Here is a 13,551-nt window from a genome sequence, read left to right on the forward strand (position 1 = left end):
TCTATTATATAAGGGCCCGCGGCGGCCGCATGTGTCTCTCTCGCTCTCTGACTCCGGGTCAGGAGGATGGGTGTAAGCTGCTGGCTGTCCTGTCTGCACCTCCCTGGACGGTGACCCGGCCCCACTGTCAGGGTACATGGCTGGTGACGCTGTGATAACCCCCAGTCTGGGGAGATGCTGAGCGGGTGCCGGTACGTGAGGCCGGGTGTGCTGGCTTTGTACCGTGTCTGGTGAGTACACAGGGTCTGCAGGGGGAAATCGCGTCTATATAATGACACCATTCCTGCCTTATGAGTGTTCTGCATCCTGGTGCCCACCCATGTAAAGGGTGATATGGCACATATTGGGTATACGATAGTGGTGATGGTGGGCTGTCTCCACACATGGAGTGATCTGGTGGCCTGATAAGCCAGCACCCCCCTCCCCCACCTGCATAGTGCTTTGCTTTGGATTGTTCATCGATTTTCTCCCCCGCCCCCCCCCCCCCCCCCTCTCTCGGATCAATTAAACATGCAGAAAGACCTGGGGGAGCCACTGATGACCCCACAGGAGCGCACAGCGGGTGATATTATGGCCACACATGGAACGAGATAACTATGATCACGTTAAAAACTGTTGGTTTGGGTTCTATATCGCTCTGTCTGTGGGGGCCTTAAAGGCCGTGCCCATAGTTAGTGCTGGCTAGCCCAGTGTCCTGTCTATATGTAGTACAGGGTTGGGTATGAATAGCTGGCGGCTGCTTTGCCGCTGGTTCAAATCCCGCCAGTGGAAGCCCAAAGGTCCAGAATAGATGGGTGGTAAGTGCACAACCCTCCTGGTCTCCCCTGATGGTGCCTAACCCTAATTTCCCCCTGGGGATCCTTAAAGCTAACACCCCTCCCCATCCCTGGTGTAATAAAAGCATAATACTTTCCTGTATACTTGCCATTGGAATGGTGGGGGTCAGGATATCTGTATCCTGATGTCTCTGGGATAGTGGTGTTGGCGTTAGGCCTGGCATTTGTATCCTGTCGGTATATCAACTGCCACGGATCCTGTCTGCCGGCATATTAAACTTATCCCTGTAGTACAATAGCTGAGTGCATGCATGCATTGATCTGATTGGGACCATCTGCAACACCCTTCCCAATGCTTCCCATCAGCACCTCTTATAGTGGCATTATTGCTGTACTGCAGTTGTATAATGGAGCATACATATGGTCAGATGAACGATTTGACCAACTTTGCAAAGTATTTGAACTACGAATGATTTTTGACTGCATTAAAATGACTGAAATCGTCCAAAACTGACTGCTAGCACATCAGATGTCAGATTTTCCTTTAGATGTGAACAATTAGATGATTTTTTTTAAATCGTTATCGTTCAGATCTGAAGAAAAATCTGTCTGTGTCTATGCACCATAAGTAACACGTTTTATGCACAGCTGTAAAATGGCTGCAGAGTATGGGTGTGAAGGCTGAGAAGTAGGGATGGATATCTGGATCCCATCCTCAAATAATGGCTGGGTTTCCACCATCAAACCTTAGATGTCATGGTCACTAACCATCGTGTAAAGAGAACTCAATTGGTTAAAAAAAATACATGGGATTAGATCATGCACATGAAAACCTTGTTCGTGCATTTGCACCCTGCGGCCCTTCCTGATGTTAAACTGCTAAATTCACATGTATTAACTTTGGCCATCACATCTATGCCATTTCATGGTGGCTACCATCAGAATGGTGAAAACACTACCATCAAAAGAAAAAAAATAATAATCAGTGGTTGTGAAACTTGAAGTTTGTCCATCCCCCTCCAATTCAGCGCAGATCCAGATTTCAGCAGATGTAAAAAAAAAATTTGTATGTTGTATTTGACTTTGTAATGAAGCATATGCTTCATATATTTTGAGTTCTGGTTTAGTTGTGAGCTGTCCTTGGTTGTGTGCAGGCTTGGAGTGTTTAGTTATATCTGACCCATAACAATAACAAGTATTAGGTCTCACTTCCATTGTCAGCCTTGTGCTTTTTTATATATGTATACCATTGACCTTAATGTCAGTATCTTAATTTGTGTAACCGGTCTCTCCTTTGTTACAGCATCACGATCTTGCTTGTACGATGGGTGAACATGTAACTTTCCGTGTTGGGACAATGGATGACTGATTCGTGTGAGATTACCAGTCTATCTGAGTGAAATCCATTCTAAATGTATGTGCTAAAATCTGTATGGTAGTATTTGAAGCTCTTAGTTTTATGTATGAAATGGCTTGTACACTTTATGGACTAGACTTTTCAGTTTTGATGTGAGTTGGCTGTCACCCATTTAATGTTCAACACCCACTGTCCCAATGATGTTAGCACTGGGCTCTGACTCTACATGAAAGATACCTGTGCCCCCCTGTCCTGACATGCAGAGGGCCTGAGGGACTGCACCAAGTGCCACAACCCAGATTTGACTTGGTTACTTCCCATTAAGCAGATAATGACATTTAATCACACTTTATGGGTTGTACAAAATGTACTGTCCACCAAATACTGCTGCTGCTTGTATTGTCTTCACATTCACACCATTCTAGCTGTTTCTACGTCACTGCAGCCCTGCTGACTGTCCTGCAACGTGTATATAAACCTGCTGGTCCTGTATGTTTCCTAAACTTGGACCGTGTTCTCCCATCAGCATGGTTTCATTTCTGGCTGTGGTTACAGGTATGATAATTACTGACTCAGCCAAGCAAACCAAGTAACCTGTGCTTGAGAAATCCTGTAAACATGACCTGCCTAAGAGTGGTCATAGTGAAGACCATATTTGGGAACCCTTGATACTACCTGGGACTTGTGGCTATCCTATTAAACACATTAGCTGGCAGGGTATGCTGGGGCTTGTGGTTTCACAGTACATGTAGTGCCACAGTTTGTCCATGATGGCTGTATACAATACTAATTCTTTGTTCAGTGGCTTAAGTCGCAGAGTTTTTCTTCTTATAGCTTGGTATGTTCTATAATGACTGCATTCTGTGTGTTCCAGATGGTGCCCAGTTGGAAGATCTTGTACAAGACCGTCTGCAGATGAGGTATTAATGTCTCCTGTATTTGTGTGACTAGGTGGTACATTGTCCCTATGATGTCAGCACTGGGCTCTGAGATCTGTGATTGAGGACTGTGCCCCACTGTCCTGACATGCAGTGGGACTGAGGGACAGGCTTGTGCCATTGGTGGAATGTGCATGATGTAGCGTTCCCGCTAGGCTGTTTGCAGGGCGTGGCGCCCTACCCTCCTTCTGGAAAGCAAAAAGCACCCTGCCCTCCAGAAGGAGGGCAAAAAGCGCCCTGCCCTAACAGCTTGCGGGAGCAGTCTTCACCCGTGGGTTGCAGTGTCCCACGGGTGAAGAAATATGCGGTGACCCGGTCACCGCCGGAGAATAGACGCAGGGCGCATGCGCCCGGCATCTATTCTCCCTGTCTGCAGGGCTTAGGGGCTGCCCGGCGAGTCTAAGTGCTGGGCACGCCCCCAAGAGTGACGAAAAGGGGATGTGTCTTATAGACTCCCCCTTTTCAATGACCATGCCCCCTTCTCGGTCACGCGCGCCTTTGGCGCACGCACGAACATGCCCTCTCTAGCTCCGGCGCCCTGCCTCACACCAGAGCTAGAGTGAACACTACATGATGTATGTTTGGGGTTAGTAATTGGATGTGAGATTTGCCAGCTGGCTCAGTATTACTCATTAATATATTGCTATATTGAGGTTTGGTAGTCTGTAGCAGTTAGCTGAATTTAGCTGATCTTCCTATGGCTCTGAATAGACTGTTTGGGAACGTCTGATGGGATCGTATCAGTCCTAAAGAACTTCAATGGTTCCCAAACTCTTAATTTGGAACTGGTGAAATCATAATGTGTTTTGACCGCTAATGCTATTTTGACTATAGAAGTGTCAGTTTGTCTAACCATGTTTTCATAATATATTTTTTTTTTTTGCTATTGCAGGTCCATCCTTTTGAAGAGGAAAATGGCTCAAATAAGCAATCAAGAAGCGGTGTTCAGTTTAATATACAATTTATCACTGTAGTTATATCAAACATGTTATAATACACATCTCAAACATGTGCTGTAATAGAAATCAGTGTGAGACTTTTTTTTTTTTTTGTCTTAATAAATCAATTTTCCCAAGAAACGAGTTTTATTGTCGCCCTGGTAATATATTTTGTAGAGGCCTCTGTATCTAGATAGCGGTGTTCTGGTTTGGCAGGTCAGTACCTATGCAGTGAGAATCACAAGGCTACATTTAAGTCTGAAAGCAGCCAATACACTGCTGATATCTGAATTACAGTGAGGATGTGTGCGCTCCAATGTCTGCGTCTAATATGTCTTTGGAAACTTTTTTAAAATTGGCATCCACTAAGAAATTGGCTTTTGGCTAAATTATTGAGCAATTCAGCAGTGTGTTACTCTTTACAGCAGGACTCATTGACTGGATACTAATTAAATATGAAATTAATATTCATGTTAAGGTTGCAAGTTTCTTATGCTTTTTGGCTTTGCTTAAACCAATAAGCCAAATAGTACTAAGGGTGTGTAGAGAGATTGCAAGCTGTCTGCAGAGTTATATGGACTTTAGACTAGCTGGATGGGCAGCATCTGAATGCTCCATATCACAAGCAAACTGCTTTTATGGGGAAACACAGTAACACTGATGCTAATGGGCTGTATTAATTGCCTCCAGTGGGGGTATGCATTTTCTATGGGGGAAAAAAAACCTTATAGGATACTGGATTTATTGGGCCATGTATAGTTGTCTGGTGTTAATGTCTCCTCCTGTGGATACTTGTCCTCCATATCCAAAGCAGAATGGCAAACAGTGCAAGTACCAGACATCCTACTACAAGGGAGAGTGCGAGAATGGCTCCATCTGTGAATAAGAGGATGGTCATCAGTCTGTCATACTATAACTAAGCCAGGAATTATTAAATGTTTAACATCTAACATGTATTGTCAAACGCATGGCTTCATGTTATAAGCTGGCATGAACATCAGGGTAAAATGACAGAACACTATATTTTGAATCTATTTATTTTTTTCTACCAGCTAAGTTAATGTCTAATACAGGATCTGGTCATAATCCCAGCACACGGAGGGGGTCTATACTGGGTACAAACTCATGGATAAGGCTTATGCATCACTCAGTGCCAAGCTGCTGTATTTAAAATACCATTTTGGTATATAATTTTTTTATGTACTATTTGGTTTTCAAAAAGCTCAAACAAATACTGTCAGTCAATGATAAATAGAAATAACCAGGAATTGTTTACAGTAGAAACTAACTATCATTCTAGCTTGCATTTATAGTAACAACATAGGTAATATCAATTAATGCAAGAAAAACAAGGAAATCTGACTGAAAAACCAGCATTGCCTTCAGATTGTATAAACTAGTAAACCTGATAACAAGAACAAAAATGCAAGGGCATTTAAGGTCATCAGTTTCCCACTTGTCATATGCAATTTTTTTAATTAATATACAAAGGTACTTTGGAAACTTTTTTTTTTTTTTGTCTGACCATGCATCTGCGCCCCCATACATCTGCGATGGATTGTAGTGATGGGATCTGAAATGCTGGTTAAAAATGCAGACTGGCGGCCATCGATGTTCTGCGATCCATCGCAGGATCGGTGAAATTCCTACATGTTAAACTTCACCCATCTGTCAATCACGGTCATTTTTTGATTGCCGTATATGTTGGATTTCAGTGATCCTGCAATGGTGGGTTGCAACATTGTGGCAATCTCGCTGATGTAGTTGGATGGTGTAGATCAGCAGTTCTCAAACTGTGGGTCGCGGCCATCTCAGCTTGGGGTCGCGACTCACATGGGGTGAGGTTGATGACCCCTCTGAGGAGAGTGAAACCAGTTGAACTGTCTGTTATTTCAGACTCCTCGGATCACTGACTGAGATCTGAGGAGTCATCAAGCAGCCCCGTCCTACCCCAGTGCTCAGCTTCTCTTGTCCTCCTGCCCAGCAGCAGAAACTGACACACAGGCAGCAAGCCTCAGCAGCAGACAGACTCAGAGGAGCCAGCTGCTGTACTCTCTCTGCAGTTTATGCAGATGTTAAGTAAGTGCAGCTTGGGGGACCGCTGCTGCCAGGGTGCATGTGTGTTGATTGCTGTGTACGGAGAAGAAACTTGAGCAGGAGGAGGAGGAATGAGGGGAGTGCTGAGCACAGACCCTATGGGGGAACCGGAACACAGTGTGGGAACTGGAGGAAGGGGGGGGGGGGGGCGGCGTAACAGAAAAACAAAATTATTAAAAACCCATTGCCTCCCCTGTCATCCACTGCCTCCTCCTTGAAATGCACTGCACCCTCTGTCTTTCTCATCTACTACCTCCCCCTGTCACCCACTGGTTCTCCCTGTTACCCACTGTGTCCTATGTCACCCTTAGCCTCCCACTACCTCCCCAGTCACTCACTGTCTTCCCTGACACCCATTGCTGCTCCTTGCCACCCACTGTCTCTGTCACCCACTTCCTCCTGTTACCCACTGCTTCTCACTGCCTCCCCTCACCCACTGCCATCCTTTGCTTCTCTCTGCCACCCACTGCCTCTCCATCATCCGACACCCTCTGTCTCCCCGTCACCCACTGCTTCTCCCTATTACCCACTGTCACCTATTGCCTCCCCTCGGCCTTTTCATGCCACCATTACCCACCGCTTCTCCCTGTCATCCACTGCCTCCTATGTCACCCTTTACCTCCCCAGTCACCCACTGTCTCCCCAGTCACTCTGCCTCACCTTGCAGGGACGGGCTTCGAAAGGAGCTCGTCCCTGCAATGTCTAAATGAAATCATCGCAGTGGCGTAAGTTCATACCAGATGCCCGGAGGCAAGTTATAATTTGGTGCCCACCTAAAACAAAAGGGAAAATAAATGTGGTGCATATCTATCACATATGCACAAAAACACTAATATAGAATAGCCTTAAGTGGGGTGACTATATTGTGGGCCATAGAGGAGGCGCCTCCATTGTCTCCCATAGTTCTGCCCCTGCATTAGCAGATACCTCACTTCAGTTTCCATAGTCTACTGCGTCTCCATAGTGCTACTGTGCATGAGCGGTCTGCTGACCACGCATGTGTGGCAGTCATTCGGCAGTAACTTGCTGGGGTCCTGTAGTAATTTTTATTGTTAGACGGGGTCCCAGAGCAAAAAAGTTTGAGAACCCCTGGTGTAGATAAAACTGAACTTGTATATTAATATAGCTTAAAATCATACACCTTGTTTTAATCTTGCACCAGAATGCATATTGAGATGGATCATAAAAATCTTATCAGATGCCTAAAAATAAAGGTTAATTGAAACCCATGCAAAAAAGCCACTAGGTTTCTGTATGAATACTTACATCATGTACTGTAGGACTATACTTGTTGCTGTTTTGGCTGAGAATAAATTGCTAGATTTATGAGTAACGAATATAAAAAGCACATCCTATTAATCACCGGGCAACCAAAAGCCCTGTGCCTTCATTATATATGGGGAAACCTAATGCTGGGTACACACTAGGTCGCCTGATCTATATGATGATTTGGTAAGTGTATACCTGATGGGCTGAGCTTGACAGCTCACATGGGTGGGCATTTAAATTGCCTGCCCAGTTGAGCTGTCAATCACTGCCGAGTGCCGCCTGCCTGTACACACCAGCAGATGATCGATATGTCTTTCAGATACATCATCCATCTGCTGTGCTGAACAGCAGATGTGGAATGTCTGAACTGCGTCGTTCACAAAAATATCCGCTGTACACACCCGGCAATGCACTATATATACAGTCAGGTCCATAAATATTGGGACATTGACAGTATTATCATATTTTGGCCTCTATTCACCACCACAATGGCTTTGAAATGAAACAAACAAGATGTGCTTCAACTGCAGACTTTCAGATTTAATTTGAGGGTAATTACATCCAAATCAGGTGAACGGTGTAGGAATTACAACGGTTTCTATATGTGCCTCCCACTTTTTAAGGGGCCAAAAGTAATGGGACAAACTAAACAATCCTAAATCTAACTTTCACTTTTTAATACTTTGTTGCAAATCCTTTGCAGGCAGTTACAGCCTGAAGTCTGGAACGCATAGACATCACCAGACACTGGGTTTCATCCCTGGTGATGCTCTGCCAGGCCTCTACTGCAAATGTCTTCAGTTCCTGCTTGTTCTTGGGGCATTTTCCCTTCAGTTTTGTCTTCATCAAGTGAAATGCATGCTCAATCGGATTCAGGTCAGGGGATTGACTTGGCCATTGCATAACATTCCACTTTTTAGCCTTAAAAAACTCTTTGGTTGGTTTTGCGGTATGCTTCGGGTAATTGTCCATCTGCACTGTGAAGCGCCGTCCAATGAGTTCTGAAGCATTTGACTGAATATGAGCATATAATATTGCCCAAAACACTTCAGAATTCATACTGCTGCTTTTGTCAGCAGTCACATCATCTATAAATACAAGGGAACCAGTTCCACTGGCAGCCATACATGCCCACGCCATGACACTACCACCACCATGCTTCACTGATGAGGTGGTATGTTTTAGATCATGAGCAGTTCCTTTCCTTCTCTTCCCATCACTCTGGTACAAGTTGATCTTTGTCTCATCTGTCCATAGGATGTTGTTCCAGAACTGTAATGGCTTTTTTAGATGTTGTTTGGCAAACTCTAATCTGGTCTTCCTGTTTTTGTGGCTCACCAATGGTTTGCATCTTGTGGTGAACCCTCTATATTCACTCTTGTGAAGTCTTCTCTTGATTGTTGACTTTGACACATATACATCTACCTCCTGGAGAGTGTTCTTGATTTGGCCAACTGTTGTTAAGGGGTTTTTCTTCACCAGGGAAATAATTCTTTTGTCATCCACCACAGTTGTTTTCCGCGGTCTTCCGGGTCTTTTGGTGTTGCTGAGCTCTCCGGTGCGTTCTTTCTTTTTAAGAATGTTCCAAACAGTTGATTTGGCCACACCTAATGTTTTTGCTATCTCTCAGATGGGTTTGTTTTGATTTTTCAGCCTAATGATGGCTTGCTTCACTGATAGTGACAGCTCTTTGGATCTCATATTGAGAGTTGGCAGCAACTGATTCCAAATGCAAATGTCACACCTAGAATCAACTCCAGACCTTTTACCTGTTTAATTGATAATGAAATAACGAGGGAATAGCCCACACCTGTCCATGAAATAGCTTTTGAGTTGATAGTCCCATTACTTTTGGCCCCTTAAAAAGTGGGAGGCACATATTGAAACTGTTGTAATTCCTACACCTTTCACCCGATTTGGATGTAATTACCCTCAAATTAAATCTGAAAGTCTGCAGATAAAGCACATCTTGTTTGTTTCATTGCAAAAACATTGTGGTGGTGAATAGAGGCCAAAATCTGAAAATTCTGTCAATGTCCCAATATTTATGGACCTGACTGTATATATGAATGGGTGATATCTCTTATCAGTGTGTACCCAGCTTTAAAGCGCAACTACAATGTGAATTTGAGATAAGCTGATGGGTGTAGAATGGGTTTTCCGTGCTAGGTAAGCACTTTCTAGATAAAACCGGCACCTCTTTACGGGATGCCAGGGGCGTATCTACCCATTGGCCAGGATGGCACTCGCCAGGGGCGCTGGCTGAGGGGGGGTGCTACCCGTGGACAAGGGGTAGAATCAAGCCAGGACTAGAGTCCCTGCTCCCAAGCACACCCCTGGCTCCTACCCAGGCAGGTGTTTAGAGCCCCTTCTGCTCACCCCACATGCAGCCCACACAGATACTTACCGTATCTTCCCGCTGTGTTGGGGCTGCGGCAGGCTCCTCAGTAAGAGCAGCAATGTGGCGCGAGTGACGTTATGTCATGCTCGCCTTATGTAAAAAAAAAATTAAAAAAAAACTTTATGAATCATTTGCTTGTACCACTGGCAGCTGCCGGCAATCGCCAGCGGTACGAGCAAATGATTCATAAAGTTTTTTTTTTACACAAGGTGAGCATGACGTCACGCGCACCGCATTGCTGCTTTTACTGATGAGCCTGCTGCAGCCTCATCACAGCGGGAAGATGCAGCGGGAGCCAGGGTGGTGATGAGGTAAGTACTGGGTGCGGGGGTGCACTGCATAATTGGCACTACTTTAGGGGGGCCATGTGTATGGGGCACTACTACTTGAGGGGGACCTGCATATGGGTCAAAATGACTGAGGGCACTGTATATGGGGCAAAACTACTAGGGGCACTACTTTAGGGGCCCTGCATATGGGGCACAAATATAGGGGGCATTGCATAAGGGTCACAATTCAGATACAAAAAAATAAAAATGGGCGTATATCTCACATATACTGTACATATATATATATATATATATATATATATATGTGTGTGTGTGTGTGTGTGTGTGTGTGTGTGTGTGTGTGTGTGTGTGTATAGAGAGGGAGAGAGATATTTGCAACTCCCCTGCCCTTAAAAATCCTGCGTTTGCCCTTGCCTGGGGCCAAAGAAGGAGGATGGCAGGGGACACAGAGAGGGAAAGGCTAATGACTGGGGAGGAAGAAGGGGGATGGCAGGGGACACAGAGGGAAAGGCTAATGACAGGGGAGACAGTAGGTGGATGGCAGGGGACACAGAGAGGGAAAGGCTAATGACTGGGGAGACAGAAGGGGGATGGCAGGGGACACAGAGAGGGAAAGGCTAATGACTGGGGAGACAGAAGGGATGGCAGGGGACACAGAGAGGGAAAGGCTAATGACTGGGGAGACAGAAGGGGGATGGCAGGGGACACAGAGAGGGAAAGGCTAATGACTGGGGAGACAGAAGGGGGATGGCAGGGGACACAGAAAGGGAGAGGCTAATGACTGGAGAGGAAGAAGGGGGATGGCAGGGGACACAGAAAGGGAAAGGCTAATGACTGGGGAGACAGAAGGGGGATGGCAGGGGACACAGAAAGGGAAAGGCTAATGACTGGGGAGGAAGAAGGGGGATGGCAGGGGACACAGAAAGGGAAAGGTGAATGACTGGGGAGGAAGAAGGGGGATGGCAGGGGACGCAGAAAGGGAAAGGCTAATGACTGGGGAGACAGGGGGATGGCAGGGGACACAGAGAGGGAAAGGCTAATGACTGGGGAGACAGAAGGGGCATGGCAGGGGACACAGAAAGGGAGAGGCTAATGACTGGGGAGGAAGAAGGGGGATGGCAGGGGACACAGAAAGGGAAAGGCTAATGACTGGGGAGGAAGAAGGGGGATGGCAGGGGACACAGAAAGAGAAAGGTGAATGACTGGGGAGGAAGAAGGGGGATGGCAGGGGACGCAGAAAGGGAAAGGCTAATGACTGGGGAGGAAGAAGGGGGATGGCAGGGGACGCAGAAAGGGAAAGGCTAATGACTGGGGAGGAAGAAGGGGGATGGCAGGGGACGCAGAAAGGGAAAGGCTAATGACTGGGGAGGAAGAAGGGGGATGGCAGGGAACACAGAAAGGGAAAGGCTAATGACTGGGGAGGAAGAAGGGGGATGGCAGGGGACACAGAAAGGGAAAGGCTAATGACTGGGGAGGAAGAAGGGGGATGGCAGGGGACACAGAAAGGGAAAGGCTAATGACTGGGGAGGAAGAAGGGGGATGGCAGGGGACGCAGAAAGGGAAAGGCTAATGACTGGGGAGGAAGAAGGGGGATGGCAGGGAACACAGAAAGGGAAAGGCTAATGACTGGGGAGACAGAGAGGGAAAGGCTAATGACTGGGGAGACAGAGAGGGAAAGGCTAATGCCTGGGGAGACAGAAAGGGAAAGGCTAATGACTGGGGAGACAGAAGGGGGATGGCAGGGGACACAGAAAGGGAAAGGCTAATGACTGGGGAGGAAGAAGGGGGATGGCAGGGGACGCAGAAAGGGAAAGGCTAATGACTGGGGAGGAAGAAGGGGGATGGCAGGGAACACAGAAAGGGAAAGGCTAATGACTGGGGAGACAGAGAGGGAAAGGCTAATGACTAGGGAGACAGAGAGGGAAAGGCTAATGACTGGGGAGACAGAGAGGGAAAGGCTAATGACTGGGGAGACAGAGAGGGAAAGGCTAATGACTGGGGAGACAGAGAGGGAAAGGCTAATGACTGGGGAGACAGAAAGGGAAAGGCTAATGACTGGGGAGACAGAAGGGGGATGGCAGGGAACACAGAAAGGGAAATGCTAATGACTGGGGAGGAAGAAGGGGGATGGCAGGGAACACAGAAAGGGAAAGGCTAATGACTGGGGAGACAGAGAGGGAAAGGCTAATGACTGGGGAGACAGAGAGGGAAAGGCTAATGACTGGGGAGACAGAAAGGGAAAGGCTAATGACTGGGGAGACAGAAGGGGGATGGCAGGGGACACAGAAAGAGAAAGGCTAATGACAGGAGGAAGAAGGGGGATGGCAGGGGACGCAGAAAGGGAAAGGCTAATGACTGGGGAGGAAGAAGGGGGATGGCAGGGAACACAGAGAGGGAAAGGCTAATGACTGGGGAGGAAGAAGGGGGATGGCAGGGGACACAGAAAGGGAAAGGCTAATGACTGGGGAGGAAGAAGGGGGATGGCAGGGGACACAGAAAGGGAAAGGCTAATGACTGGGGAGGAAGAAGGGGGATGGCAGGGGACACAGAATGTAATTATTCAGAATATATGGACGGAGGGGGGCGCCAGTCCATTACTTTGTCAGGGGTGCACAGGCCCCTAGATACACCTCTGTGCCATTATGTACCTTGTTCAGCATTGGTCATTGCAGCCTGCCACCAATGGTTTAATAGTTTAGAAAAGCGCTTCCTTACAGTTCTATTGTAACGTAGAGCTTTAGGGTATCATCTGCCAGTGGCTCAGGTACAAGGTTCTATTTGTTGTACAGGGGGATTTATTGAGTTTAGATCCTCTACTTAATAGGAGAATAGACTGGAACCACATGGTGTCACCTGGCTTTTGCTGGTGCTCCTGAAGCTGGCATTCCTTCCTCCAGTCCTCTGGGATGATTGGTGCCAGCAGCCTGGTGAACGTGGCCCATGAGCAGGGAGATGGACAGCCTGGCAGCAGTAGCTCATGGGGCTCCTTGTTGGACTCATTCCGATAGTACATACCGACACTGTAAGTGCTGGAAATGATTACAATGGGGATAAAGTTACAATTCATCCTACGATTCCTATGAAAACTTTAACTGAGTAAATTTCTGGGTCAGTCTGGAACCACAGCTGCAACGTAGCGTTTCCTGCTGTTATCCATAGCACAGGTCATTTCATCTATATGTGCAATCCACAAATGTTAAATGATGCGCTGATGTACTGTATGTCAATACTTGTCTCACATGCACAGATGCTGTTTTGATATGATGCTTAAATAGTATTGAATAAAGGGGGGAAAAAAGGGAATCTCTTTGTAACTTACCCATCACTTTCCTTGTAAAACTCAAATATATGACACGCAGCATACGGAGGGTGGATTCTGTTATATACGCCCAGCGCTCCTTGCAAGGCCAGGATGGTGCTGTCGTGCTGCAATGGAGCATTGCATTCAGTCACTCTTTACTTTGTTAACTGCATCATTTAAACAC

The 13,551-nt window shown here is 46.6% G+C and overlaps 1 protein-coding gene, 1 long non-coding RNA gene and 2 other non-coding genes across 5 annotated transcripts in view; 3 read left to right on the top strand and 1 right to left on the bottom strand.

Moving 5' to 3' along the window:
* Positions 1–17: 17 nt before the first annotated feature.
* On the top strand, positions 18–4,154 carry LOC148478423 (uncharacterized). The gene is made up of 4 exons (XR_015872391.1): positions 18–230; positions 2,080–2,190; positions 3,008–3,053; positions 3,964–4,154. It is a non-coding gene; the product is annotated as an uncharacterized LOC148478423 (long non-coding RNA).
* LOC148478424 (small nucleolar RNA SNORD88) lies at positions 2,323–2,412 on the top strand. The gene has a single exon (XR_015872394.1). It is a non-coding gene; the product is annotated as a small nucleolar RNA SNORD88 (small nucleolar RNA).
* Positions 3,093–3,181, top strand: LOC148478425 (small nucleolar RNA SNORD88). The gene has a single exon (XR_015872395.1). It is a non-coding gene; the product is annotated as a small nucleolar RNA SNORD88 (small nucleolar RNA).
* The window catches only part of LOC148478426 (testicular acid phosphatase homolog), a 71,813-nt gene continuing 62,285 nt past the window's right edge, over positions 4,024–13,551 (bottom strand). The window contains exons 9-11 of one of the 2 annotated variants that reach the window (XM_088455419.1): positions 13,386–13,492; positions 12,920–13,095; positions 4,024–4,885 (exon numbers count right to left, since the gene is read on the bottom strand). In XM_088455419.1, the coding sequence (XP_088311545.1) occupies positions 4,779–4,885; positions 12,920–13,095; positions 13,386–13,492 (390 nt within the window). In that variant the 3' untranslated portion in view covers positions 4,024–4,778. The remainder of the gene's footprint in view (positions 4,886–12,919; positions 13,096–13,385; positions 13,493–13,551) is intronic. The other variant, XM_088455420.1, reaches the window with a different exon arrangement.

The sequence above is a fragment of the Taudactylus pleione genome, unplaced genomic scaffold, assembly GCF_031769625.1.
Source record: "Taudactylus pleione unplaced genomic scaffold, aTauple2 ptg000655l, whole genome shotgun sequence".
Lineage (NCBI taxonomy): Eukaryota > Metazoa > Chordata > Amphibia > Anura > Myobatrachidae > Taudactylus > Taudactylus pleione.